The sequence below is a fragment of the Arctopsyche grandis genome, chromosome 9 (assembly GCF_051622035.1).
Source record: "Arctopsyche grandis isolate Sample6627 chromosome 9, ASM5162203v2, whole genome shotgun sequence".
Taxonomy (NCBI): domain Eukaryota; kingdom Metazoa; phylum Arthropoda; class Insecta; order Trichoptera; family Hydropsychidae; genus Arctopsyche; species Arctopsyche grandis.
The window spans coordinates 15,717,135-15,744,693 of NC_135363.1; the positions used below are offsets into that span (position 1 = coordinate 15,717,135).

Consider the following 27,559-nt stretch of genomic DNA (forward strand, 5'->3'; position numbering starts at 1 on the left):
AGGTAACAACTTGCTCAACCTGATTACTCTCGGTATGGATTTGTTTAATCTGAGATATGCTGATCTGGTTGAAGCATTATAAGACTAGATTGTAGATATAAATGTATATTGATGATAATCAACAATTAAAACAATTTGTTTTTATTTTTCAACTTATTAAACTAAATTTTGTTTCATATTTCCATTATGTTTGAATGGTTACTTGAAGTCTTCGTATATATTGTAATGCCGAGTAACTTTGTTTTTGTATATAAATATATTTATGTGTGATCTAGGCAAGGTTTCTAAAATATTTCATTGATGTTTTAATGTTAACCTAGTTTAAAAATAATGCTTGGGCATTGAAATGATGGACGAAATTGTGCAGTTGTGAATCAGGATCAATGGGAAACTCATTAATTATGTGATATGATTTTTGGTTTCTTCTTTGATTGAAAAGTGGAAAGCTATGTACAATGTATGTTCCAAAAATTATTTGAATAAATTCCATGTACAAATATGTGACACCAAAAATTATAAAATGCGACTAATTACAAGGTAAAAATAATTTCTTTATTAGCATTTGCACCTTGCAGGCTTAGGTGCAGTGCAATTATCTGTCTTGAATTGTAATTGAAATTTAGATGTAATCAAAGAAAATTCGCTCCATGCAATTTTGTAGTATGCTAATCTAATGGATGTGCATTATATATTTATGTATACATATGTAGAAAGTATTCAAAATTGTTTTAGACCTAATAGGCATATCTTATTATTTTTTTTTAAATAGTTGTGTATATATGAACAAATCGTAAATATTCCTGCGCGAAAACACTGTTATAAATAAATCATTTCGCCATTACTTAGTACAAATATGAATTGAAATTATGATAGATAAATATCATATCTTTTAAGCGTATGCTACAAAATAATAAATAATATAAGCATTATATAAATTTGTTTTTGATGAATTAATTCAACCGTGATAATCTTAAAAAATAGCTTTATATATTATACATATATACATATATTACCTATATATGTTGGGGAAATTCAATAAAAAGTTGTTTGTGACCTGTTTGTTAGGTAAAGATAACTTTTTTGGTATGATAACTTGTGTGTGAATATGTCATTGGCCTAAAAAATTATCATTTTTTTGCAGTCACCTGAACTGAGAGATAATTAGGAAGTATATATTGCCTGGTCTTAGATAGTAGGAGCACACTCATTGTCAACGCGGCACCATGAGGGGTCTTGCTGTGTTCCTTTTCTTTATCCTGGCTGTGGCTTCGGCCAACCTTGTGGAGCCTAAAACAAATAAAGTTGGTTAGTAAAGAATAAATATATATATATATATATATATATATATATATATATATATATATATATATATATATATATATATATATATACATTTAAATTTAAATAATTATATATTATACATTTATTATATTATATTTCAGCTGATAAGGAATTTTTGTTGAAACAAAAGCATGTATATCAATTATTTTATCATGTTCATCAACAAAACATTCACAAAGAACAAGTTCAAATCGGCAGGGAATACAACATTGAATCCAACATGGACAAATATACCGTTAGAAAATAACCATTTATAATTTTAATTAACATTTTATGTAAAGTATAGTGTTACTAAGGAATGTATTGTTTCAGGATACTCAAGCTGTGAAGAACTTCCTCCACAGATACGGAGAAGGTATGGTGCCTAAGGGTAGGATCTTTGCTGTTATGTACAGAACTATGCTGCATGATGCTGAAGCTTTATGCGAATTGTTCTATCATGCAAAGGACTGGGAGACATTCTACAACACTGCTTGTTGGGCTCGCGAATTCATGAACGAACAATTGTTCGTTTATGCCTTGAGTGTCGCAATCATCCACCGTCCCGATTGCTATGGACTTTTACTGCCACCTTCTTATGAGATCCTCCCTCACTACTACTTCAGCAATGAAGTCATGCAGAAGGCTTACTATGCCAAGATGCAAGGACACATTGACAATTTGGGCAACGATGTTCATTTTGGCGCAGATAAATCCGTAATCATCAATTCCAACTACACTGGTTGGTATATCAACTTCAACGAGGAACAAAAACTCTCATATTTCACAGAAGATATTGGATTGAACTATTTCTACTATTTCAAACATATGGAATATCCCGCATGGATGAATGGAAAAGAATATGGATTAACTTATGACAGACGTGGGGAACATTATTATTATTTGCATCAACAGATTTTGGCTCGTTATTACTTGGAAAGATTATCCAACGGCATGGGAGAGATCCCTACTTTCTCATGGATGTGGCCTGTTGAAACTGGCTTTTATCCATCAATGAAATATTTCAACGGTTTGGAATATCCAATCAGGCCAAATCATTTTGATCTCAAGAAAGACGAATTTTTGACACATCTTATTGAAGTTGAAGATTACGAAAGGCGAATTCGCGATGCTATTGATCGTGGATTTATTATTAAGGTAGATATTATATCATTATGAATTTATATTATGAAGTAATTTTATTTTGTTCTCTTTTCGAAATACTCTTTTATCGGAGATTTTTTTCATGACTTAAATTTCATAAATAAATTTCAGGAGGATGGAACTCACCTTAGCTTACACGAACCTGAAAGCATTGAATATCTGGCCAACATAATTGAAGGAAACCCTGAATCTGCCAATATGAGGCTGTATAGATATTCCAATGTCATCGCAAGAATGTTGTTAGGAAACTCTGTCCGTCCAGCTACAAAGTATTTACAAATCGATTAATAATAATGAAATTTTTATATACTAAGACTAAATTAATAATGCTTTTTATTTTTTATTTCAGACACGCCGTTGGTCCATCAGCTTTGGAAAACTATCAGACCAGCATGCGCGATCCTATGTTCTATCAATTGTACAAGCGTTACGTTGGATTCTTCAACCAATACAAAAAGCTGCTTACTCCCTACACCAAAGAAGAACTCAGCTGCCCAGGAGTCAAGATCGAAAATGTTGAGGTCGAAAAATTGATCACTTATTTCGATCATTTCGATACTGAAATCACCAATGCTGTCTGGCAAACCAAGGATGAATGTAATTCCCAATTTTGTTCATAACCATTAATATAAATTTAAGTCATATGAATGGTATTCATGTCTAATTTTTCACAGTTGCAAAGATGGATGATCAGATGGAAATTAAAGTACGTCAAAGCCGTCTCAACCACAAACCATACACCGTAACCGTCAACACTGTATCCGAAAAAGATATGAAGGTTGTCGTCAGAATGTATGTTGGTCCCAAATTTGACGGAAAAGGACAAATTTTCAATCTCAACAAAAACAGGTTGAACTTCTTCCAGCTCGAACAGTTCACATATGACAGTAAGTGTGCTATAAATAATATAAATATAGTGACTCAATTCAATAACGCAATAACATATACATACATATATGCATTTCAAAATGTACAATATTATAATTCCGATTATTTTTTTAACAGTGAAAGCAGGAAAGAACGTCATTAAACGTAACTCTGATGATAACTTTGATTGGTTCTCTTTTGACTCAACCCCATCTAGAGAAACTTACAATAAAGTTACTGAAGCTCTCGGAGAAGGCAAGGAATACCACGTTGATGAAAGCGAACCAAACTTTGGTTTCCCTGAAAGGCTCGCTCTACCCAAAGGCAGAAAGGGAGGCATGCCATTCTACTTGTACGTCATTGTCAGCCCATTCCATGCTCCACACATCCCTGAAGGAAAAGATATTATGAATGAGAAAGTGGGCACTGGAACTCGTTTCGTTGATAGCCTCCCTATGGGTTATCCATTCGATCGTGAAATCTATTCTGAATCCACCTTCATGTCTATGCACAACATGCACTTCGAGGATATTGTAATCTTCCACAAGAAAGAATCTGAAATCAATCAGGTTGCCCACAACTAAACAAAACATACATAACTGTAATTAAAAGCCAAACGATTTATAATTGTACACAACAACAGTACAAAATAAAACAATTAAAACACCATTAATACGTTTTTTCTTACTCCTTATTTTTTTATACATACATAAATATATTTAAAAAAAAATTGAATGGAATTTTTCAAGTATTCCTGTACATAAGTTTGTAAATGTATTTACATATACACAATGTATGCACTTGTATATAATAAAATTGTACCAGCTTAATCAAAAATTAAAATAATTTACAATTTTAAAATGAGATACATACGTACATTTATCATAAACGCATTTACTATATATTCATTATATTTTAATGTAATTTATAATACATTCTGTTAAGCGATATTATTTAAATTACTTTTAATAGTGTAATAAGTACAATATGTGCAATAAGTACAATTAATTGCAATATTTATCAGTTAAATTCATTAAAAATTTAGAAAAAAAGTAATGTCAATATTAAAAAAAAAAATGAAATGAAATAAATCTTGTTTTTTATATTTAACACATTATACATCCATTTTTTTTATGAAACGTAAACTAATATCATTTTTCATAGGGAATTTCAGTATCACTAATTAATATTTATGTGCCCTGGGCAGATCAACCATTTTCTTTTGTATAGGTATTAGGTACATAACATATGTACATACATATGTATATGTACATCATTGTTGTTAGAATGACTATAGTCAATAGTTAAATGGTGATTTAAGCAATTGTCTGAATATTGACCGCATTGTAGCGGCACTGGAAATATAGTACTGTACAAATTTACATCATTATCATTTACAGCCATTCACCATCAACTGCTGAATGAAGGCCTGCACACGCTTCCATTCGTCTCTGTTTTGCGAGACTCTCATCCTACTCACCTTCATGCAAGCTTTCTTTCACGGGTACTATTCTAGCATTTCTTTTATGCACCTTTCGTCCATTCTTCTAGCTTCGTGTCCTACCCATTGCCATTACAATATCTTCACTTTTTCCACTATATCCACTCCCCTTGTCATACTTCTCGCACACATATTCCGTTTGCCATACATACATATGTATTTTAGCTGTGTGATGTCATTAATTAAAACAAACTGAGATATTTTTCGTTCATATGTACATATATTTGATAACAAAGTGCATAGGTTACAGAGCTAATGATAAGTAGTAATACTAGAGACACGTATTTTGGGCATTTTGCTATTAATGCTGTAATTCGGAATATATGCTAATAGATGCTAATTTCGTAAAATATGCGAATAGATGCTAAAATAACAAACAAAAGTGAAATTTGCATAAAATTTATAAAAGTAATAGACAATTTAGAAGGGTCTTCCTATCCCTTTGCCCATTTATTATGTGAAGAAATTGAGGGGATAAAACAGAGCTTGCAGTTTACCATAGACGGTGTTTTTCCTGTCGAAACCAAGCAACTGCTTTTGTCTACTACTGTAAACAAAAGAAGACAGTTGGAGCTGTGTATCCAAAAGGCTGTTCAAAAAAGCGTCTTAAAACTAGACTCGCACTCAAGACTAAATGAGAAAAATCTATTCCTCCAAATATTGAGTAAACTATTCAATCCATCTGTGGCAGGCACAGAATCTAATATTAACGTTAAAGTAACAGTTTTGTCTTTTAGAAACCTACCATTGTCTAATGTATTAACAGAGGCTCAATGTTTGTAAGGATATCAGCACTTTTTTAGACAATTAATAGAGAATATAAAAAGTGAATCCTCGCCGGATATGTTGCTATTATTGATGGCAATAAAAATTAAATATGAAGAGTTTGGTTGTGCAGTTTTAAAATCTATTTGGTGTCCTGTCAATAGTGTGGATGCTGAAAATGAATCTGTAGAAATATGCTCCATGTTGAGTTTTAATAAATTTTAATTGGTACTATATTTTTATATTCATATTTTTTGTCTTTGTATTTTTATATTCATGTTTTTTTCATTGTAATTTTAATTCCAAAACATTTTTAAATTTTTCTATTATTTTTTAATTATTGTGTTGTATTTAAATTGTATATACATATGTATATAAATTTTATTAAAATTCATCGAAATTTTTTTATTATTTAAAATTAAACTCTCCATAAAAATAGATACTAAAATTGAACATTTTTAATGCCCTAAAACGCTAAAATGCAAAATGAAAATGCTGAAATTGACAAAAATAGATGCCCAAAATACGCGTCTCTAATAATTACCTATGTATAATAAATACATACACATACAGCTTATTTTGAGAAAAGAAATTGGAAATATTTATTAAGTCAATTCAAAAATTATATTACACTAAAAAAGCTATTATTTTATATCGTTTATCAAAAAGATCAAATGGAAAGTAAATAAATAGTGCTTAGCTGTAATATTTATGGTTTATAAATATGTACATATATTGATTTATTTTGATGTTTTAATCGTTACGAATATGTTCATATTATGATATTTCTTAAAATAATTCTTTCAAAACATACTGTACTTGGTATTTAAGACCAACAACTAGATAATTAAATTCGTGTATTTGTGACAGCCTCAACATGAAGTCTCCGACGCGTGTTTTTGTTGTTCTTATCATTGTCAGTTTTGTAACAGCAGATTTCATAAAGAAAAAAGGAGAATTTATAATAGGTCAGTTACTTTATATGTTTTATGAAAAGAATCAATATATTACATACAATTTCACATATAATTTTTATTGGGTTTTCAGCATCAAAAACGCTATTAGCAGATCAAAAGAAAATTTTTGATTTATTAAACCACGTCATTCAACAGGATCCTATAAACGAACAAGTTCAAATAGGATTAGAATTTTCACCACAAAATAATACAGATAAATATACAGTACGACTTTTACTATTTTATGAACATTTTATGTTAAAAGTATGTAATATAAATATAATTTTAATTTTGTAGAAACCCTATATGGTAGCAGATTATTTCAATTTGAAAGCTGTACCCAAATACAAAATTTTATCTCTTTCATTACCTAATCACGCGAAACAAGTTGAAGCCCTATTTCGTTTATTTTACTATGCCGAAGACTTTGAAACATTTTACAAGACAGCTTGCTGGGCCCGGGAGAATGTAAATGAAGGTATCTTTGTATATGCTTTCACCACAGCTTTCTTCCATCGCAAGGACTGTCGATATCTTCTTCTTCCACCTCTGTATGAAATATATCCCTTCGCCTATGTGAAGTCAGATGTGATAATGAAGGTCAGTCGCATTAAAGAGCAAGGGTTTGTTAGCGACAATAAGTTGGCCGCACTATACGGAGTATTTGTAGGCGATTCTGATGACTATAATATTACCAACTCGTTTGTTGGAGTATTTGGACGCAATAGCGAAGAAGACATTTTGTCATACTTTACCCAAGATGTGAACCTCAACCTATACTATTATCATTACAATGTAGAGTTCCCATCATACTTGGTTCATGAGGATTATGGAATAAACGATGCAGCACGAGGAGAATTATTCTACTATGTTCACCAACAATTGTTAGCACGTTACAATCTTGAACGATTCTCTAATGATTACAAAAACCATGCCGAGTTGGATCTGATTGATTTGCTCAGAATGCCTTACAATCCCACCATGAGATACCACAATGGGTATATACTTCCAATGAGACCAGACAATTATGACTATCATACGTACGAAAATGTGAAATTTTTAAGTAAATTTGAACAATTTGAAAAGGCTCAGTGTGGAATGCAGAATTTGGTAAGTATAATATTAATTGAATTTTTATTCCAATACACTTTAACTCTTAAATGGTGCTGATATATTTTTTTATTTTAAAAATATGTACTACTACTACATACATAGAGCTTGAATGCATTGGGAAACTCTTATATATACGAAGATGGACCTATCATGTTGAAGAAATCTTTAGGTGGATCATTCTATAAAAGTGACACGTAAGTTAATAAATTGTATTAAAAACAAAATATTTTAAATTAAACAGATTTTGAATGGTTCCCGGAAGAATGTATTGAATTGCACTTAATAGTGGTGCAGTTTCGAGAAATCCTATTTTTCAAAGGCGTTCAAGAAGAACTTACGCAATATAATTCCTCAAAAAATGGTAAATACCCTTGACGCTATTTTGTGGAATTCTATTGCGTTAGTTCTTCTTGAGCATATTTGAAAGTTTGGATGTTTCGACAGTGCGGTTCTCTTGAGTGCATTTATCCGATCACCATTTTGAATGGGTCTACCTCACGGGCCCGAAAGTGAAACGCCCGAAAACGCAAATATCGGAAGGCAAAGATCGAAAGCCGAAATAACTATAAAAGTCGAAAGATAAAAAAAAGGGTCTCTCCCCCCGTCGAACATACTCACTTAATTTGCGCGAGCAGGATACAACAGGAACAAGAGGAACAGGCTTTTCCTCCCGTATTCTGCGCGCGCACATTAAACACAACTGTATGACAAAAAGAGAGATAATTTCACCGCATGCCACTCATATATATATATTATATATACATAGTACTGTTTACCATGCACCCTATTTTTTTGATCTTTCGACTTAAGATCTTTCGATTTTCGATCTTTGCCTTCCGATATTTGCGTTTTCGGGCCCGTGAGGGAGACCGTGCGTTAGTTCTTCTTGAGCATATTTGAAAGTTTGTATGTTTCGAGAGTGCGATTCTCTTGAGTGCATTTATCCGATCACCATTTTGAATATATGAAATTCGTTTTACAGATTTAACTATTTGCCGTCTGTATTAGAAAGACCGGAAACATCAGTACGCGATCCGATATTCTTTCCTATATGTGAAAGGTACTTGAAATGTTTTAAGAAAATGAAAATGCTTCTACCTCCATACAACAATGAACTGTCTTTCCATGGTGTCAAAGTAAACAAAATTGAATTCACTCGACTGTCCACGTTTATGGAACCTTTCGATTATGATATAACTAATGGAGTTTTTATGAGCAAGGATGAAATTGACAAGGGAAAAGAGAGGTTTATTTTCAGAGCTCGTCAAGAAAGACTCAATCACAATTCATTCTCCAGCATTTTAGAAATCTCCTCTGAGATTGAAACCAATGCTGCTGTGAGAATCTTCTTAGGTCCCAAAAACACAGATCAACATTTGAATTTAAATGACAGGAAGAATGATTTCGTCGAGTTTGACAACTTCCTGTACAAGTTGAAAGTTGGTAAAAACTTTGTAGTTCGAAATGATCCTGAGTTTGCTCGAATCGCCCAAAAGGACACATCTACGCGAGAGGTAAAAAAAATGTTGGCAGAGGCAATGAATGGCAATGAGGAATTTTTAGTCAATGAAAGCAAGGCGAAGAATGGTTGGCCATACAACCTTCTCTTACCGAAAGGAAAAAAAGAAGGTTTAGGCTTCGAAGTCTATGTAATTGTAACTGAATTTAAAAGTAATGTAAAATCATTGCCTGACAATTTTAACTTCCAAAATAGTGTTGGAATAACTAATAGTATTCTTCTCTGGGATGATAAACCTTTCGGATTTCCATTCGACCGTGAAATAAATGAAACGGCCTTCCTTAGACCAAATATCATGCCTTGTGATATAAAGATATATCATAATTAGTATTTATACAAAATAAATTTCAATGGACCGATGGAAACACATATGAAGTACATATATTTATAATATACATACATAAGTATCTTCAGCATTTTATACTGTATTTTAAAATTTATGAGCATAAAATCATAAGTTATAAATATATATTTTTACTTTATATTTGTTTTTTATTTAATCATTACATTTCATTAAATTAAAATAATTCTTATGTATCGCATATGAAAGCTAGAGGCCGACTATTTCATTAGATACATTTTTTATTTGATTATTGTTTTATAATTTATTTTAACAAATAAAATAATTATGAATATAATTATTGAAATTTTATATGAGAATTCATAGAATTAGTTAAATGTTTACCTTGACACACATTTATCTAAGAAAAACATATAAACATATATTGCACAATGACACTCAATTAAGGTAACATCACTTGGTAGTTAAAAAAACTTGCGTATATAAATTGTTGACTAGAGAATATGGATTCTCTTATGCGAAAATCATTGCTGTAAATATTTAAAGATGTCGTTAGCATTCCTGTTATCAATATATTATTACTGAATTAATAAATTAATAATAATTTATTATTGGATACGTAATGAATAAAGACACGTATTTTGGGCATTTTGCTATTAATGCTTAATTGATTCTAAAATTATTGGATATATTGCTATTATGATGGCAACAAAAATTAAATATGAAGAGTTTGGTTGTGCAGCTCTAAAATCTATTTGGTGTCTCGTCAAAAGTGTAGATGCTGAAAGGTATTTTAGTAAATACAATATAATTGTTATCGAATCTCAAAAAATAATCTGTAGAAATATGCTCCATGTTGAGTTTTAAATTTTTTTAATTGGTATTATATTTTTATCTTCATATTTTTTGTCTTTGTATTTTTATATTCATGTTTTTTTCATTGTAATTCTGATTCCAAAACACTTTTAAATTTTTCTATTATTTTTTAATCGTTATGTTGTCTTTAAATTGTATATATGAATGTCTATAAATTTTATTCAAATTCATCGAAATTTTTTATTATTTTAAATTAAACTCTTCATAAAAATAGATGCTAAAATAGAACATTTTGAATGCCCTAAAACGCTAAAATGCAAAATGAAAATGCTAAAATTGACAAAAATAGATGCTCAAAATACGTGTCTCTAGTAGGGTTTCTGATTTCCCGGACTTTTTCAATTCCCGGGACACGGGACGGATCCCGGGGTCGTTCTCGGGATTCGTAAAAAACTTTTACACGTAAAAAACTTTTTTTTTTTCAATTTAATATATTTTTTATTAAAGAAAAATATTTATAAAACAATACATAATATATCTATTAACTCGAAAAAATTTAATTATGAAAGTAAACTTATTTAAAGTAGCTTCTTAAGAATACTAAAATATTTAAATGAGCATCCGAAAGTCTAATTCTAGATTTGGTACAAAAATTTCCAGCAATGGGAAAAACCCTTTCAGTTTCGGCCGAAGTTGGTTTTATTGTTAAAAGGAACGAAAACAATATTTTAAATTATCGGTTTTTTCTCCTGTCAGCATGTATATTTTAATTTCTTTTTTAAATTCGATGTTATTTTTATTTACGTTATTTTGTATATTCGTCTTTGATAACTCCTTATTTAATTCTTCATTCATCGTCAAACACACAATTGTTTCGTCTTCATCCAAATCTAAAAGAGTTTCTTCCATTGTGGAATCGTCAATACAAGAAGGATATACTCGCTCCATAATAACTACATATTATGTGAAACTTCACCGTAGGATATACATTCGCTTTTATTACAACATTTAAAGAATGTTTCGTTCGGTATAAAATCAGAATTATTTAAATTTTATGTTAAAAAATCAGTTTTAGTCTTCTTCTTTCTTCGATTCTAATTTTTGAGAATATTTTACGATTCATTGTGTATTTGATTTATTATCTCTCTTCATGCAGTCGTGAAAATGGTGTATGTTTAAAAGAATTTTTTAAATCCAATTCCCGGGATTCGAGATAAAAATTCCCGGGACACAGGACAACAAAAACTGCGTGAATTCCCGGGAATGTCTGTCCCGGGTCGACCCGGGTCAGAAACCCTAGTCTCTAGTAATGAGTAAATTTAAACTGTTAAAAAATGTTATGATAAATAAATATAGAGGCTCTAACACTAAAACTGTAAGACGTTTTTCAGTTTACAAAGACTATATCTTAATATTCAAAGTACAATAGCAATTGAAAATTAAAACAATACAACAAAACATGTGTTGTAAGTACACAAAAAATTGCGGTTGAGATTAGATCAAAAATTAAACCATGATACATAATCTCTTTTGTGGTGGCATTATATGTACATACGTATATATGTAAATAAGCTTAAAAACAAAAATATCTTGAAATCCACCAGTTATTCAGAGAAATGTCTGGGAAACAGTTGAAGTTGATTGCTGTGACAAGTGAAAATATGTGCATAGGAAAGAATAATCGACTACCATGGAATTTAAGGTAATTTATAATATGAATAATATCGGTCTCCGTGACGAGCCTGAATGTGAAACGCCCGAAAACGCAAATATCGGAAGGCAAAGATCAAAAATCGAAAGATCTTAAGTCGAAAGATAAAAAAGGGTGCATGGTAAACGGTACATACTCACGTACATACTCACTTAATTTGCGCGAGCAGGATACAACAGGAAAAAGAGGAACAGGCTTTTCCTCCCATATTAATGTGCGCGCGCAGAATACGGGAGGAAAAGCATGTTCCTCTTGATCCTGTTGTATCCTGCTAGCACAAATTAAGTGAGTATGTACTGTTTACCATGCACCCTTTTTTATCTTTCGACTTAAGATCTTTCGATTTTCGATCTTTGCCTTCCGATATTTGCGTTTTCGGGCGTTTCACATTCGGGCCCGTGAGGTAGACCCGAATAATATATGTACATGTATTTAAGTGTAAATCTTACAAACAACACTTTTCACTGCTGTCTCATTATAATTTAGAAATGAACTGAATTACTTCAAGAAACTAACTAAAGCAACCACAAGTTCTGAAAAAATAAATGCAGTGGTGATGGGTAGACGCACTTGGGAAAGCATCCCAGAGACGAATCGTCCATTGCTAGGTAGATTAAACGTAGTGCTGACGAAAAGCGTGGAAACTTTGAAACGGAAAGTCGACGAAAGTGTTCTCGTTTTCGATGATTTTAATAAAGCAATTAATACAATTGAAAATAACCCATCTATAGAGAGCATTTGGATAATTGGAGGTTCAAGTGTATATCAAGTGAGTACATAAATATGTATTTACCATTTGTGTGAGTATATTGCATAAATTATATTTATATATGACCTGATAATATTTCCAATTTCAGACTGCAATGAATCATCCAGATTGCTATCGAATTTATATGACTGAAATTATGAAACATTACGAGTGCGATACTTACTTTCCAAAAATCGACAGTAAGTTCAAGCTATTGGAAGACCATGGCAAAGAGACTGATTTAGTTCCAATAGATAAACAAATTGAAGACGGAGTAGAATATTATTTCAGAATATATGAAAAAGAAATCTGAATTAGGTACTAAATATATTATGTATATCGGTCTCCGTCACGACCCTGAATGTGAAACCCCCGAAAACGCAAATATCGGAAGGCAAAGATGGAAAATCGAAAGATCAAAAAAAAAACGGTGCATGGTAAACGGTACATACTCACTTAATTTGCGCGAGCAGGATACAACCGGAACAAGAGGAACAGGCTTTTCCTCCCGTATTAATGTGCGCGCGCAGAATACGGGAGGAAAAGCCTGTTCCTCTTGTTCCTGGTGTATCCTGCTCGCGCAAATTAAATGAGTTTACCATGCACCCTTTTTTTATCTTTCGACTTAAGATCTTTCGACTTTCGATCTTTGCCTTCCGATATTTGCGTTATCGGGCGTTTCACATTCGGGCCCGTGAGGTAGACCCTATGTACATATATATATTTAGTCTAATGTTTAATGTATAATGTGTACTACATACATATGTCTATGTATATGTTAAAACTTCCATAGAAGTTTTTTAATTTAATTTCAATATTTAATAAACTTTAATAATATAATTTATTTTATTCAAATTCCAAGTCGTAATATTGTATTTAGTACTTAAAGAGCACTGCCTAAAAGATTATATTAAAATAGTGTATAGCAGTATGATACTCACTTCATCGTTTTTTTATGACAGTACAAGTAGAATAAAATTACTAATTTAAATTTCAAAGTATAATATTACTAATTGAAATCGTGTTTATTTAATTTTTATATTTTTTTATTGTTTTGTTGAATTGTGCATTGTCAATGCATTTACGATTTTTATGTAATTACTGACAAATAAATTGAATTTTTGTTGTAAAAAATACTACCATTTCTTTCACACATACATTTTATAATATGTAATGTCCTAAATTATACAAGAAAGTATTTATTAATAATGTGTTGAATCTACAAGACATAATATAAAAAATCCTGCTATTATTAATATTATATAAGTCATTGTTTGTGTTACTATGTGTATGAAAGTAATTATTTTATCGTACCATCCTATTTGAGAGGCACAAAAATAACGTTCAGTGTAATTGCGATTATGATGTCAATCGTTGCTCACCTTTTGAAATCTCTCCATACACACACACATATATTAAATAAATTTGATAATACAATCGAGTCATGACATGTGATATATAAAAAAAAAAGAAATGATTATTGTATTAGACGCGCAGTTAACTCTTCACTATCTTCTCTCGATGAACCTCAAATTTAAGGTTATCAAGGTGAAAATATGCCACTGAAATATTAATTTGAAGCAATACCTATAATAAAGATAACATCCATTTGTTCGAAATATTTCTGAGCTCCATACGACAAAGCATTTTTTTTAAATTAAAAAAAATAAATATATATAATTTTGAACACACATTTGTATTTGACTAATACATTTGTATTTGACTATAATACATTTGTATTTGACTAATTTAACAGGTGAAATATTCAGAAACTTTGCCCAAATCGTACATTGTAAAATATGATAATGTGAGTACACATTATATTATGGATTATAATTTTTGTTTCAATTACCCCAAATTGATGATATATTATAGAAATTGAAGTATCTTTATGTAAATACAATTTTTCGTCGGTGACATTCATCGGTGGCCTAATTTAATTTAACCTAAACCTAGCTTAAATTATCCAGTAAAACTAGATAATTGTTTATTGGTTACCATGAGGATTTATGCGATTTTATATTTTTATAAAATAATATGAAATATCTTTTGGTATCAAATAATATAAAAATTGGTCGATTATTTTTATCGCATTTAGCAAATACTCATTTAACAAATACAAAAACAATCCAATTTAAATATCTCAAATTAATATTGCAAACGAATTATATTGTGCTTTGAATGATCAGCACATCTTGCAGCAAGTCAGAATCTTTGACTAGTCCATCCAGAGTACCAAAAAATGACTAATTATAGTAAGATCTACACGTTATACATACATATTTCAATATGTGTAACTATACTATCTGCAATTGCTGTATCAAATTATCCTATAATATTTGATATATTTACTTTTGTTCTTTAGAAAGATTTTGCTTTGGTCTTTTTTATTTTTTAACTCTTATACTCGCTGATATCGAAGTAAACAAAATTTTTAATATTTATTGAAAATGATCATCATAGTAAGTATCAACTATTCATATTAAAATAATTTTTTGGATTACATCACATTTGTGGGATATACATACATATATATTTGAAATTTAATTTAAAATGGTTCTAATCTGAAATTCCAAAGAACAATCTGAAATTTGCGATAATGGGATAACAATAAATGAAGAATAAAATTTTGTTTTTATGATTTGTCATTTTATTACAGATTTTTTGTTTATATTCCTATAAACAACTTTGTTGCGTACAATCAAAGTTAATCAGTTTCGTTGATTTCTGACTCCTTCTTGTGGAATATAACAACGCCCTCAAAGTGAGTATTTGGCATTGACCTAAAGGTGTGTTCGGAAACGATTTCACGATCCCACGGATATCCCATTGGAAGACTATCAAGTAAACGACTTCCTGTGCCTACTTTATCAGATAACCCTTGTCCTTCAGGTGGGCATGGACTCGAACAAACGTATGGGCTGACAATGATATACAAGTTGTAGGGCATACCACCCTTTCTGCCTTTGGGTAGAACAAATCTGTCAGGGAAGCCATACAGTGGTTCAGATTCCGTGATGACGAATTCATGGTTTCCTTCAAGAGCATCAGTGATGTTTTTGTATATCATACTGGATGGGGTTGCATCATTAGTATTCCATCTGAAGTTCCTGGAGTTACGTCGGATAATATTCTTTCCTGACTTCACTATGTATGAAAACAAAAATTGCATTAAAATTTGAAATCCATTTTATATATTTAAAAATTTTTCATAATTATTCAAATAATAATAATACACTTACAGTTGTATAAGAATTGATCGAGTTCGAAATAGTTCAATCTGTTTCGGTTGAGGTTGATAAGGTTACCCTTTCCGTCATATTTAGGACCGAGATACATTCTGACTACTACCTTGGTGACCTTTTCAGAAACAGTGTTGATGGTCACAGTGAATGGTTGGTGGTTTAAACGGGTTTGACGTACCATGATTTTCATATGATCTTCTTGATTTTTAGCTGCAAATAATTAATTAGACGTAAAAATAACATTCAAATGATTAAATTCGGTATGAAACAAAATTAAGAAATACCTTCTTCTTTATTTAACCAGCCTGCATTTGTGATTTCAGAATTAAAATGGTCGAAATAAGTTACCAGTTTCTCGATCTCGACGTTTTCGATCTTGACTCCTGGGCAATTGAGTTCTTCTTTGGTGTAGGGAGTTAGTAATTTTTTATATTGATTGAAGAATCCAACGTAACGCTTGTACAATTGATAGAACATAGGATCGCGCAAGCATGTCTGATATTGTTCCAAAGCTGATGGGGCAACGAAGTGACTGAAATAAAAATAAAAATCGTTATAAATTTAATTTAACTATATAATAATAACATTATTATTAATCAATTTGTTAATACTCCAAGACTGGGTGGACAGAGTTTCCTAATAAAATTTTTGCGATGATATTGGAATATTTATACAGCCTCATATTAGCAGATTCGGGGTTTCCTTCAATTATGTTAGCAAGATGTTCAATGCTTTCAGGTTCGTGTAAGCTAACGTGAGATCCGTTTTTCTAAAATTTTAAATACAAATGTAAATGATCAATGTACATATAATAAAGAAGAAACATCATAAATATTTGCAAATATATTTACCAAAACAACATATCCTTGGTCGATGGCATCGCGGATTCGCCTTTCGTAGTCTTCAACTTGCATAAGATTTCCCAAAAATTCACCCCTCCTGAGATCAAAATGATTTGGTCTGACTGGAAATTCCAAGCCATTGAAATATCTCATCGATGGTTGATACCCAGTTTCAACGGGCCAGCGCCATGAGAAATTGGGGATCTCTCCCATACCGTTGGATAATCTTTCCAAGTAATAACGGGCTAAAAGCTGTTGGTGTAAATAGTAATAAAGTTCTCCACGCCTGTCAGTAGTCAATCCATATTTACTTCCGTCCATCCATGATGGATAGTTTAAGTGCATATAATAGTACATGGAGTTCAATCCGATGTCTTCAGTGAAATATGACAGCTTTTGTTCCTCGTTGTAGTTAAATTGCCAACCAGTGTAGTTGGAGTTGATGATTACAGATTTATCTGGTCCCTGATGCACACGATCGCCCAAATCATCAGAATGTCCTTGCATTTTAGCGTAGTAGGCCTTTTGCATAACATCATTGGTGAAGAAATAGTGTGGCTGAATCTCATGTATTAAAGGCAACATCATTTTATAGGTATCGGGACGGTGTATAAGTGCGATACTCAAAGCATAAACGTACAATTGTTCGTTTATGAATTCACGGGCCCAACAAGCAGTGTTATAGAATGTCTCCCAGTCCTTTGCATGATAAAACAATTCGTATAAAGCTTCAGCGTCATACATCATGGTTCTGTTAGTAATAGCAAAGTTTCTACCCTTAGGTACCATACCTTCCCGGTATCTGTGGAGAAATTTCTTCACAACTTGAGTATCCTAAAACAATAAATTCCTTGGTTAACAGTGTATTTTACACAGCATGCAATAATATACATTGTAAATGGTCATTTTCTCACAGTATATTTGTCCATGTTGGATTCAATGCTGTATTCTCTGCCAATGTCAACCTGTTCTTTGTGGATGTTTTGTTGATGAACATGATAAAATAGTTGATATACATGCTTTTGTTTCACCAAAAAGTCTTTATCCACTGCAATAAAAAGGAAATATTTAGTTTGTTTTCTATTTTATGACATAAAAATGGGGATATTTATATTTTTCTAACCGGTTGGCTCTACGGTAGCAGCCGAAGCCACAGCCAGAATAAAGAATAAGAACACAGCAAAACCCTTCATGATGAATGTCCCATAAAATCAGAAATTAGCCAATATATATACATTTTTACAATCTACACATATGTTTCAAAGGTGACCGCAAAATAAATTATCATTTATTTTTCTGTCACCTTTACAAATCAATAAGCGACCTGCGTATGTATTATATTTTATTTATTAACAGTTATCATTTTAGAAAAATAACCATAATCTATCAAACAGAACATTGATTACATTATAATGACTTTTCTCAATTCTGATCTCCACTTTCCTATCTACATAGAATAACTTGATTTTATATGATTTTTACAAACCTCCTTTACGTTTCACTTACTCACTTACGTTTGCCTCTTATTATTAGCGTCACCTGTTAGTTCAGCGACATTCCTGCCTGTCAAAAAATTGTGATCTGATTTTGACATTCTTATTAGGGTAGCTAACATTCAGGTAAGCTAATCATTATTAAGAATAAGCATATGTAGCAATAGCACAAATATTCTTTAGTTAGGTTTATTAAAAAAGTTTTTTTTAAGAAAAAAGTAATAATCAATTATATAAGCCGTTATATTTGAAACACTATTTCTGTTTAACTTAATTCATAAAATGTTATAACTTATTTTAATTCGATATGTCTAGAATCTCGTGAAAGCAGAATAAACGTCTTACAGGACACATTGTTAAACGCAAAACATTATATTTAATATTTTGCGAGATATTTCTAGAAATGAAGAAAACTTTCAAATATAACGGCTCATATTTACGTATATTGCATATACTAATTTTTCAATGCCAACTTTTAGCTTGAGGTAAATGAACTCATACGAACTCGGACTTGAAAGATATCAAAAGGTAAAGAAACATTCGCATGGCGATGTATAAATGTTTTAGTGGGGTTATCGAAAGTAACCCCAACACAACGGTTAGGATTCTTATCATGTTATTTTTGCTAATTATGATATTGAAAAAATAATCAACAACAGCTAGACAATAGAGCGAATTTAGTATAAAAAGCCTGGTGTTCTGGAAGTGAGTACAGTCGTTTGCTGCGAAATACAGCAAGATGAAGTTCCTAGTGTTCTTCGCCGCCTTCTTGGTTTTGGCGACTGCCTCGTACATCAAACAAACTGAAGACTTCAAGAATGGTAACTTTAATACCTAGTATTAAATACCATATAAAATTATTTAACAACTTATAATATTAATATTCTATTATTTTTCAGCCGACAAAGATTTTCTTTTGAAGCAACAAAAAATCTTCGACCTGTTGAACCATGTCAACCAAGAATTCGGCGATGAATACATCAAAATCGCCAAGGAGTATTCCATCGAAGACCACATCGATCAATACACCGTACATTAATTGAATTAATATTTCAAATATATTAAATTTTCAATGTTTATTAATTATATAATTTACTTTCAGAACGCTAAGGCCGTTAAGGAATTCGCGAAATTCTACAAGCGTGGATTCGTTCCCAAGTTCAAGCTCTTCAGTCTGACTTTCGACAAACATAGGGATGAAGCTGTTGCTCTATTCAATGTCTTCTACTATGCTAAGGATTTCGAAACCTTCTACAAGACCGCTTGCTGGGCCCGCGAATTCATGAACCAAGGAGTCTTCGTCTATTCCTTCACAGTAGCCGTCCTCCACCGTGAGGATTGCCACGGATTCGTCTTGCCAGCACCTTATGAAATTTACCCCTTCTACTTCGTCAGCAGCGATGTCCTCGCAAAAGCCAATTACATCAAACAACAAGGATACGTTCAAGATCCTAAACTCGCCGAGTTTTATGGTATCCATTTCGAAGACAACACCTACACTTTCTACGACAACTACACCCAAGGCTATGACTTCTATGATCAAGAACAAAAAGTATCTTACTTCACCAACGACATCGGATTGAACTCATACTACTTCTACTTCCATGCTGACTACCCATTCTGGCTAGGAGGCGAACAATTCGGATTGAACAAGGATAGACGCGGTGAGCTGTACTACTTCACTCACCAACAACTCTTGGCTCGTTACTACTTGGAAAGATTATCCAACGGATTGGGAGAAATCCCCTCATTCAACTGGAGGTACCCAGTCAAGACTCAGTACAACCCCAACATGAGATACCCCAACGGATATCCCTTCCCAAGGAGGCAAGAGAACTTCTACGTCAACACCGATAACAACCAGTACCTCGTCCAGGAAGTCGAAGATTTTGAAAGACGCATCCGTGATGCCGTTACCCAAGGATTCGTTACTTTGGTGAATATTTAGAATCTGGTGAATTTCTTTTAAATCATTTGAGATAAATTTTTATTTTATTTATATTTATTTTCAGTTCGATGGAACCAAATTGTTCTTGAAGGACTACAGTGACATTGAAACCCTCGGACGCTTCGTGCAAAGCAACCCTGACTTTGGAGATATCAGATTCTATGACTACCTCTCTGTCATCGCCAAATTCTTGTTGGGTGGTGCTGTCAAACCCTACGATGCGTAAGTTTTATTTGTCTCGCGTTATTATAATTACTAAAATTCCAAAATTTCTTACTAATATTCTTACTGATATTTTTCAATAGGATTGACTACGTACCATCTGCCCTAGAACAATACCAAACTGCTATGCGCGATCCCGTTTTCTATCAACTGTACAAGCGCTTCATGAGCTACTTCTTCCGCTTCAAGCAATACATGCCATCTTACACCAAGGAAGAATTATACTTCCCAGGCGTCAAAGTAGAAAATGTTGAATTCACCCGTTTGAAGACATACTTCGAAAACTTCACCTACGATATCACCAACGGCGTATACATGAACAAACAGGAATTGAGCGAACATAAGGAGAAATACGTGTTCCAAGCCAGCCAAAAACGTTTGAACCACCAGAAATTCAATGTCAACTACGAAATCAGCTCCGAAAAAGACACAGAAGCTTCCTTCAGAGTATTCTTCGGACCTAAATACGACAGCTTCGGCCGTCACATCAAGTTGAACGACAACAAGTACAACTTCGTCGAAGTTGACTACTTCGTGTACAAATTGAAATCTGGCAAGAACTCTTTCGTTCGCAAGAATACTGAATTCTCCCGCACCGTCTACGACCGCACTCCAGCACGCGAGCTCTACAAGAAGGTCCTCACCGGCATCGCTGGCGAGGGAGAGTTCAAACTGGACCAGAGCGAAGCCCACAATGGATGGCCACTAAGGTTATTGGTACCCAAAGGCAGACGTGAAGGCATGGTCTACCAATTCTACGTGATCGTGACTCCATTCAAGCAGGCTAAGGTTCCATTCGGCTCCACCTTCCCCTACCAGTACAGCGCTGGTGTTGGCAGCGGATCTCGATACTACGAGGACCTCCCATTCGGTTTCCCCTTCGACCGTGAAATCGACGAAACATACTTCTACACACCCAACATGTACTTCGGAGACATGATCGTCTACCACTCAGACTCATACTCCAAGAAGAACGATGTTGCCCACCGCTTCGAAACCGAAGAACACTAAAAATTCAATTGATTTATATCTCTACGTTAAATTCAATCTCTACTAAATTACCAACTTGTACACAATGAATTTTTAAAATAAAGTATGTTTTGAAACCGATCAATATATTTTTATTTTTACATATTTTATGAATTGCAATTATTAATAATAATATTTACATTACATTTATTTTACAATACATTACATACATACATTATTTACAATACATTTGTTAACAAATCTAATTTAGATTGATTTGCACATTCTTATTTCTACACAAAAATATTTCAGAAATTAATTTTTGGGAAATTAATTCAAACAATTTTTTGTATATCCAGAAGAACAATTTTTTACAAATAATAATAATATTTATTTCAAACGAATAGTTCATTCACAATTGTCCATATAAATAAGTACATACATATGTATATGGATAGTACAAAAATTAAATAAACATAATAATAAAGTATCGATAAAAAAAATGTTTAAAAATTAGGAATAAACACACAAAACAGAAATAATGGAAATAAACATGTAAATGAGATAAATGGAAATGGAAATGAAATAATAATATAATCTAAACTTTTTAAATATAGTCTTTGTACCTACATACATACATATGTATAGAATGAATTGACGCATCTTACTCAAGTTAAATCGAAATTATTAAAATGAGCTAATCGTTTGAATACACTTTTCAAAGCCAATAATTTTGAAAAAAAAAAACATTTTTAATGAATTCAAATGAAACCTTATACTGGAACAGTAGCCCCCTTTAACTAAAAATTGCTATATTAGTTTAAAGTTTTGAGGATTATAGCAATCCGAAAAGGCCAAGTTTAAAGATTTTCAAATCATTAATAGCTGGTATCAACTGGCGGTGAATTATTTTCGGTATTTTAAATGCCACCTATATTAACCATAAAATTAAATTAACATCCTTAGATTGATATCATGTAAATAAAGAAAAGTTAGGATTTTTTATTTAAAACTTATGTTTTTAGCCTTTTCGTCGGTATAATAAATAATTATAATGAATCGTTTTGATGTCATCAATATTTAAATTTTGTAAAATAATGTATAAATATATAATACAATTTATTGATATATAAGTATTTCCTTAAACCATAATTTGGGTACTCTATCACATAATGCAGAATTTACAACTCAAAATTTACAGCATTGGCAATAACAAGTAACAGGATTTAATATAATATATTTGAATTAATGATTTTTGTTTGTGTTTTTTTTTATATATTTGTATTTTTTTTAAGTAGAAACAATACATACATATGTAGGTAGTTGGAAATTTTTATTTGCATAAAATTAGTAATTCGAGAACGATTTCAGATTTATTTTGTTTCAGAATCCATTTGTTTGCACTTTCAATACATACATATTTGAAATGAAATAATAAATTATCGGTAACTAAACCATGTTGTTTTTATTGTATGAATGGATAATAACTCTTATATACATTGTCAAAATATAAATCTTTTTTTATACAATGAAACCTAAACAATCTGATAATAGTGAACACTCGAGGAACAATATACTTATCTACTGTTACATATTAGAATAAAATTTTATAAGATGGACTATAAACTATACAAAGATGTTTTAGTGGTTTAATATTACTAATGTGAGTCTTATACTTTTTGCGAAACTAATGCAGTAAAAATTACGATGTGAAATTTACATCTTTTTAAATCTTAAGAACACTCACACATATGTATATAATATACATATATATATATATATATATATATATATATATATATATATATATATATATATATATATATATATATATATATATATTTTATACACTTTGGTTAATTTGTTAAGTATGTACATAGACACTCGTATATAGTAATACAATTTAATTTTAAGTACTTGTGCATAAAAAGGATTACTTTTATGTATATGTTACAATCAAACTTTATTTCATCTATCCCATCTCGTTTTTTCAATGACACAATGGATTTACAATCTGACTGGTTAGACAGAATCAGTCAATATGTTAGTATTCACTAACGCATGATCCGCTAAACGTATGTATGTACATAAAAACGATACATGCTCATCTTATGATATTTTTTCGTTAAATTCCGTTTCTTTCATCCAATTTATTGAAAATGATTCACAATACCTAGGATTTCAATGTATTTTATTCACAGCACTGCTTTTTGTGAAAACGTCACTCGACTAGTAATTTGAGTCAGAAAGGAACATTTTTTTTTGAACAGATCCTGAGAATTATCGTAATATGAAACTCTTTTCTGTAATTCGTTATATCAAGTAATATTGACGCTTCGTTGAATTTTAAAGCATTCTGAAAAAAAATCAACTGTCAAAGCTGATAAATACGTATGTAAAAACATATATCTACTAATTAATTTGTATTCGAATATGAGTGATATTATACGACAGATAAAATATATTAACTGGTTATATACTTTGATGGTATTAAATACATCATACAATTACTGTATTTATAAATACATCATACAATTAATGTATTTATCCAAGTGACCAAACATTAATTACACAATTACAATTAAAAATATGTATATAGTTGACTAAAATACAGTTGGTTCATTGAACTGTTATGACATAAGAGTTATCAGTTTTGAAAATGTAAAAAAAAAACGAGGTGAAAAAGCGCTTGATTTTCACCGTTGTCATTTTTTGTACAACTAATGAAATTTATCTGAATATAAATAATTATCAAAATAGTTTGTTTTCACTTTTATAAAAAAACAAATGAAAACAACTTGTTATTGAGCGATATACATATATATGTATATAATACTAATTACTATAATATTTATTATTATATGGAAGTCTCTAGATAATTTTAAGGTGTGATGATCTTTACAGGCTTTTTTTTTCTTTTAGGCATATATAACTCTAAATTACTAGATTTGTAAATCCTCAAATTTGTATTATACATATATTAATTGTAAAATGTAATTCAACATTTGGGTGGATGAGCTACCTGAATTTATATGCGTATGTATATGTTACAGTTGAAGTGTATTTTCAGTTATAGTATATTTTGACTAGCCGGAATATATTCCGCCTAACCGGTCAAAATATATTACAACTGAAAATACAGTTCAACTATACATACCCTGACCATACGCCACTTATGTAAGAGGACAGTCCTTTATTCCACTGTTCTGTCCTTTAGATTTAGTTATTTTCTAAAATTGCCCTTTTGTCCTTTGTTTTGTAATATCGACTATCGCAAAAATATTAACACCGAAATATTTAAACATGAAGTTCATACATTTTATTAAAAATTGTATTGATTACACTGAGCAACAACAAAAAATACCAGAGCGGAGACTTTTGGTTGTGATATATGAGCGTTTTAAAATATGTGCAATTTTTACAGTTTTTAAGCTTTTATAGTCTTTAGCTCAAAGTCTTTTGCGATGCCAAACTATTGCGATGCCAATCTCAAACTATTGCGATGCCAAAAGTGAGTTCTGCAAAAAATAGTCAGATGTTTTTTCCTATTGATTTTGATTTTTCAATGCTTTAAAATACTTTTAATTGATTATCTAGCGAATGTTAAAAGGCAAAATTATACTTTTTTTCCATAATGTAATGAGCTTATATCGCAAATTTTTCACTTAACCACGTTTATAAGGATTGGTTTTCTATCTCAATATTTTTTATTATCTAAAATTATTAATTCGATCGGTAAATGTCTTTTAAATTTTAATAATGTGTAATAAATATGATTGTATAAAATTCTAAATATTGTATGCTTATATTTTATTATAAACTAGCTGAACCTGGCATGCGTTGCAATGCCACAATAACGCATGCAATTCCCATTCCCGTCCCAGTTCCTGTTTCCGTTCCCATTCCCGTTCCCGTTTCTCGATGTGTTTCGATAAGCGAATGTTTCAATTTGAAATTAATACTTATTTAATAATTACTTGATTAATAATCAAATTAAATTACAGTGATGATAATTTGTCGGAAAAACGCATGCGGCGGACACTTTTGAAATTATTCAATTGTTTGTTAATTTTAACCTAACAACGTAGATGGCGACGTGTACACATTTGAAATTATTGCGTTGCAATGCTTCTCATTCCTGTTTTCCCGTTCCCATTCCCATCTTTGGGCGATTTTTTTACAGAAACCATCGCGGGCATACACACAATAACTCATCGCAATCGGTTGAATGTTACAGGAACGCATACGTGACAGACAGTCATCGATTTTTATATATATTTAAAAGCATTCTTTATATGTATGTTATTTTATCCAAAAAAATATTGTCACCACTCCTATAAGTAACATGAATAGGTTAGATTTTCGTGAAAACGTCATTCGACTAGTAAATTGAGTTGGAAAGTTACATTTTTGTTTTGAACACATTCTTAGAGTTATCGTAATACGATACTCGTTACTTTTATTCATACCTAGCAAATATCAATGCATTATTAATTCTAAAGCATTTGTAAAAACATCAGTGCTTTCAAACTCAACTTTTATATTACAACTGGCGCATATGTATTTGCGGCTTGTACATAGATACATATATAATTTAATAGTTGAATTTTATTCGAATATGGATGACCTAAAACGCCAATTGGAATATATTACAACTGAAAATACACATCGACTGTAACATCTAATATATAATTTCGAAAGAGACTTTGTATGTATGTAAGTATGTAAGTATCTTTGGTTGGGAACTTCGTAAACAAAACAAAGTTTCTATGACGACAATTCAATTGGTTGAATATTATATTTATTTAGATTCAAATAAATGTAATAAAAAAATAAATGAATATTTAGTATTAGATTCACCATGTTTAAGCTGTTTATATTACAAATACTGAGCGAAGCCGGTTGAAACAACTAGTATACAATATATACATAAAAATATCAGAATTCTGAAACTATTCATTAAATTAGCAATGCATTTGGCATAGTATGTTATAAATTTTGAAATTAGTATGATTTTAAATGCAGGCTATTGCAAAAACATTTAAACAAAAATAAATGATATAAAAACAAGTTCGCGTTGTCAAAATAACAACAGATAATTTTTTAGAACAAAGACTATGTATGTATATATCAGTGACATTTGTGGTCTCGCGGTCAAATCTGCGATACACCTTATGTTTAAAAACTTTAATGATTAAATAATAATTGTGTTATTATGTACCTATTACCTAATACTAAAATAATTAAATCTATTTTAAAAAAGCCTATAAACATTTTTTCTAACAAATAGATAATAGTGTTTATCTTTTATGGAAAGAATCAAATGAACCAATCAATTAAAACACACCTTTTATACATCCATATACATATCTAATATATAAATAGTATATATCTATTAACTTAGTTTTATATTTTATTTTCATTGAATTGATTCACTGTAAGCATTTTTAAAAATATTTAATAGACATTTACATTTTCAACTATTTACATAGATGCGTACATATGCGTATGTACATTGTACATATGAATACCTTTCTTAACATGTGTTTTTTACTTTATTTTTTTGACATTTCGGGAATCGAAACGGGAATATCATTCAAATTTATTTAAATTAAGTTTATGATTGACATTATTAAAAGAATCTACATATATCTAAGTATTACCAAAGGCAAGAGAATTTGAAGACTTAAGTACCAGATACACATGTACATACATACATACATACTTATAAGATGTATGTATAAATGCAACTATATTTTTAATTTCGAACAAAAACTTGTAACCAACAAAGTTACATTCATATGTATAATTACGATAAAGCACAGATTTATAACGTGTATTATAAATATATTATTTGCATATTTTCATCTGTCATATCACCAACTTAACTGAAACTTCTTCAGTTGCAGTATCTGATTTTTTGTTATTTTTTAAGTATTATTAATTTATTTATTAAAATATATAAAGTAAGTTAATATTTTTGTTATGAAAATGTATAATTTGCTATAAATTTCAACATATATTTTATATGTACATGCAATATGTAAATATGTATTACA

At 30.9% G+C, this 27,559-nt stretch overlaps 4 protein-coding genes across 4 annotated transcripts; 3 read left to right on the forward strand and 1 right to left on the reverse strand.

Moving 5' to 3' along the window:
- Window positions 1–1,004: 1,004 nt before the first annotated feature.
- On the forward strand, window positions 1,005–4,416 carry LOC143916530 (hexamerin 70b-like). The gene is made up of 8 exons (XM_077437669.1): window positions 1,005–1,065; window positions 1,142–1,305; window positions 1,443–1,576; window positions 1,654–2,478; window positions 2,596–2,753; window positions 2,834–3,081; window positions 3,159–3,371; window positions 3,490–4,416. The coding sequence occupies exons 2-8, from the start codon at window positions 1,224–1,226 to the stop codon at window positions 3,933–3,935; spliced, it is 2,106 nt and encodes a 701-aa protein (XP_077293795.1). The 5' UTR covers window positions 1,005–1,065; window positions 1,142–1,223; the 3' UTR covers window positions 3,936–4,416.
- A 2,049-nt stretch (window positions 4,417–6,465) lies between these two features.
- LOC143916465 (basic juvenile hormone-suppressible protein 2-like) lies at window positions 6,466–9,686 on the forward strand. Its single transcript, XM_077437587.1, has 5 exons — window positions 6,466–6,585; window positions 6,665–6,798; window positions 6,871–7,683; window positions 7,789–7,880; window positions 8,669–9,686. Exons 1-5 carry the CDS (start codon window positions 6,495–6,497, stop codon window positions 9,531–9,533), a joined length of 1,995 nt encoding a protein of 664 aa, XP_077293713.1. The 5' UTR covers window positions 6,466–6,494; the 3' UTR covers window positions 9,534–9,686.
- Window positions 9,687–15,198: 5,512 nt separating this feature from the next.
- LOC143916539 (hexamerin 70b-like) lies at window positions 15,199–18,150 on the reverse strand. Its single transcript, XM_077437679.1, has 7 exons — window positions 17,992–18,150; window positions 17,783–17,916; window positions 16,878–17,702; window positions 16,638–16,795; window positions 16,311–16,558; window positions 16,024–16,236; window positions 15,199–15,928 (listed from the first exon to the last, which is right to left on the reverse strand). Exons 1-7 carry the CDS (start codon window positions 18,059–18,061, stop codon window positions 15,489–15,491), a joined length of 2,088 nt encoding a protein of 695 aa, XP_077293805.1. The 5' UTR covers window positions 18,062–18,150; the 3' UTR covers window positions 15,199–15,488.
- An 847-nt stretch (window positions 18,151–18,997) lies between these two features.
- On the forward strand, window positions 18,998–21,664 carry LOC143916919 (arylphorin subunit alpha-like). Its single transcript, XM_077438204.1, has 5 exons — window positions 18,998–19,182; window positions 19,261–19,391; window positions 19,464–20,297; window positions 20,374–20,531; window positions 20,615–21,664. The coding sequence occupies exons 1-5, from the start codon at window positions 19,101–19,103 to the stop codon at window positions 21,540–21,542; spliced, it is 2,133 nt and encodes a 710-aa protein (XP_077294330.1). The 5' UTR covers window positions 18,998–19,100; the 3' UTR covers window positions 21,543–21,664.
- The last annotated feature ends 5,895 nt before the right edge of the window (window positions 21,665–27,559 follow it).

Coding starts and splice junctions, on each gene's coding strand:
- LOC143916530 (XM_077437669.1), top strand. CDS start 1,224: ATGAGGGGTCTTGCTGTGTTCCTTTTCTTTATCCTGGCTGTGGCTTCG. Junction 1,577..1,653: donor CCAACATGGACAAATATACC/GTTAGAAAATAA, acceptor GTATTGTTTCAG/GATACTCAAGCTGTGAAGAA. Junction 2,754..2,833: donor TCTGTCCGTCCAGCTACAAA/GTATTTACAAAT, acceptor TTTTTATTTCAG/ACACGCCGTTGGTCCATCAG.
- LOC143916465 (XM_077437587.1), top strand. CDS start 6,495: ATGAAGTCTCCGACGCGTGTTTTTGTTGTTCTTATCATTGTCAGTTTT. Junction 6,586..6,664: donor AAAAGGAGAATTTATAATAG/GTCAGTTACTTT, acceptor TTGGGTTTTCAG/CATCAAAAACGCTATTAGCA. Junction 7,684..7,788: donor AGTGTGGAATGCAGAATTTG/GTAAGTATAATA, acceptor CTACATACATAG/AGCTTGAATGCATTGGGAAA.
- LOC143916539 (XM_077437679.1), bottom strand. CDS start 18,061: ATGAAGGGTTTTGCTGTGTTCTTATTCTTTATTCTGGCTGTGGCTTCG. Junction 17,917..17,991: donor TGCTACCGTAGAGCCAACCG/GTTAGAAAAATA, acceptor TTTTTATTGCAG/TGGATAAAGACTTTTTGGTG. Junction 16,796..16,877: donor ACCAAGGATATGTTGTTTTG/GTAAATATATTT, acceptor TTAAAATTTTAG/AAAAACGGATCTCACGTTAG.
- LOC143916919 (XM_077438204.1), top strand. CDS start 19,101: ATGAAGTTCCTAGTGTTCTTCGCCGCCTTCTTGGTTTTGGCGACTGCC. Junction 20,298..20,373: donor CCCAAGGATTCGTTACTTTG/GTGAATATTTAG, acceptor ATTTATTTTCAG/TTCGATGGAACCAAATTGTT. Junction 20,532..20,614: donor GCTGTCAAACCCTACGATGC/GTAAGTTTTATT, acceptor ATTTTTCAATAG/GATTGACTACGTACCATCTG.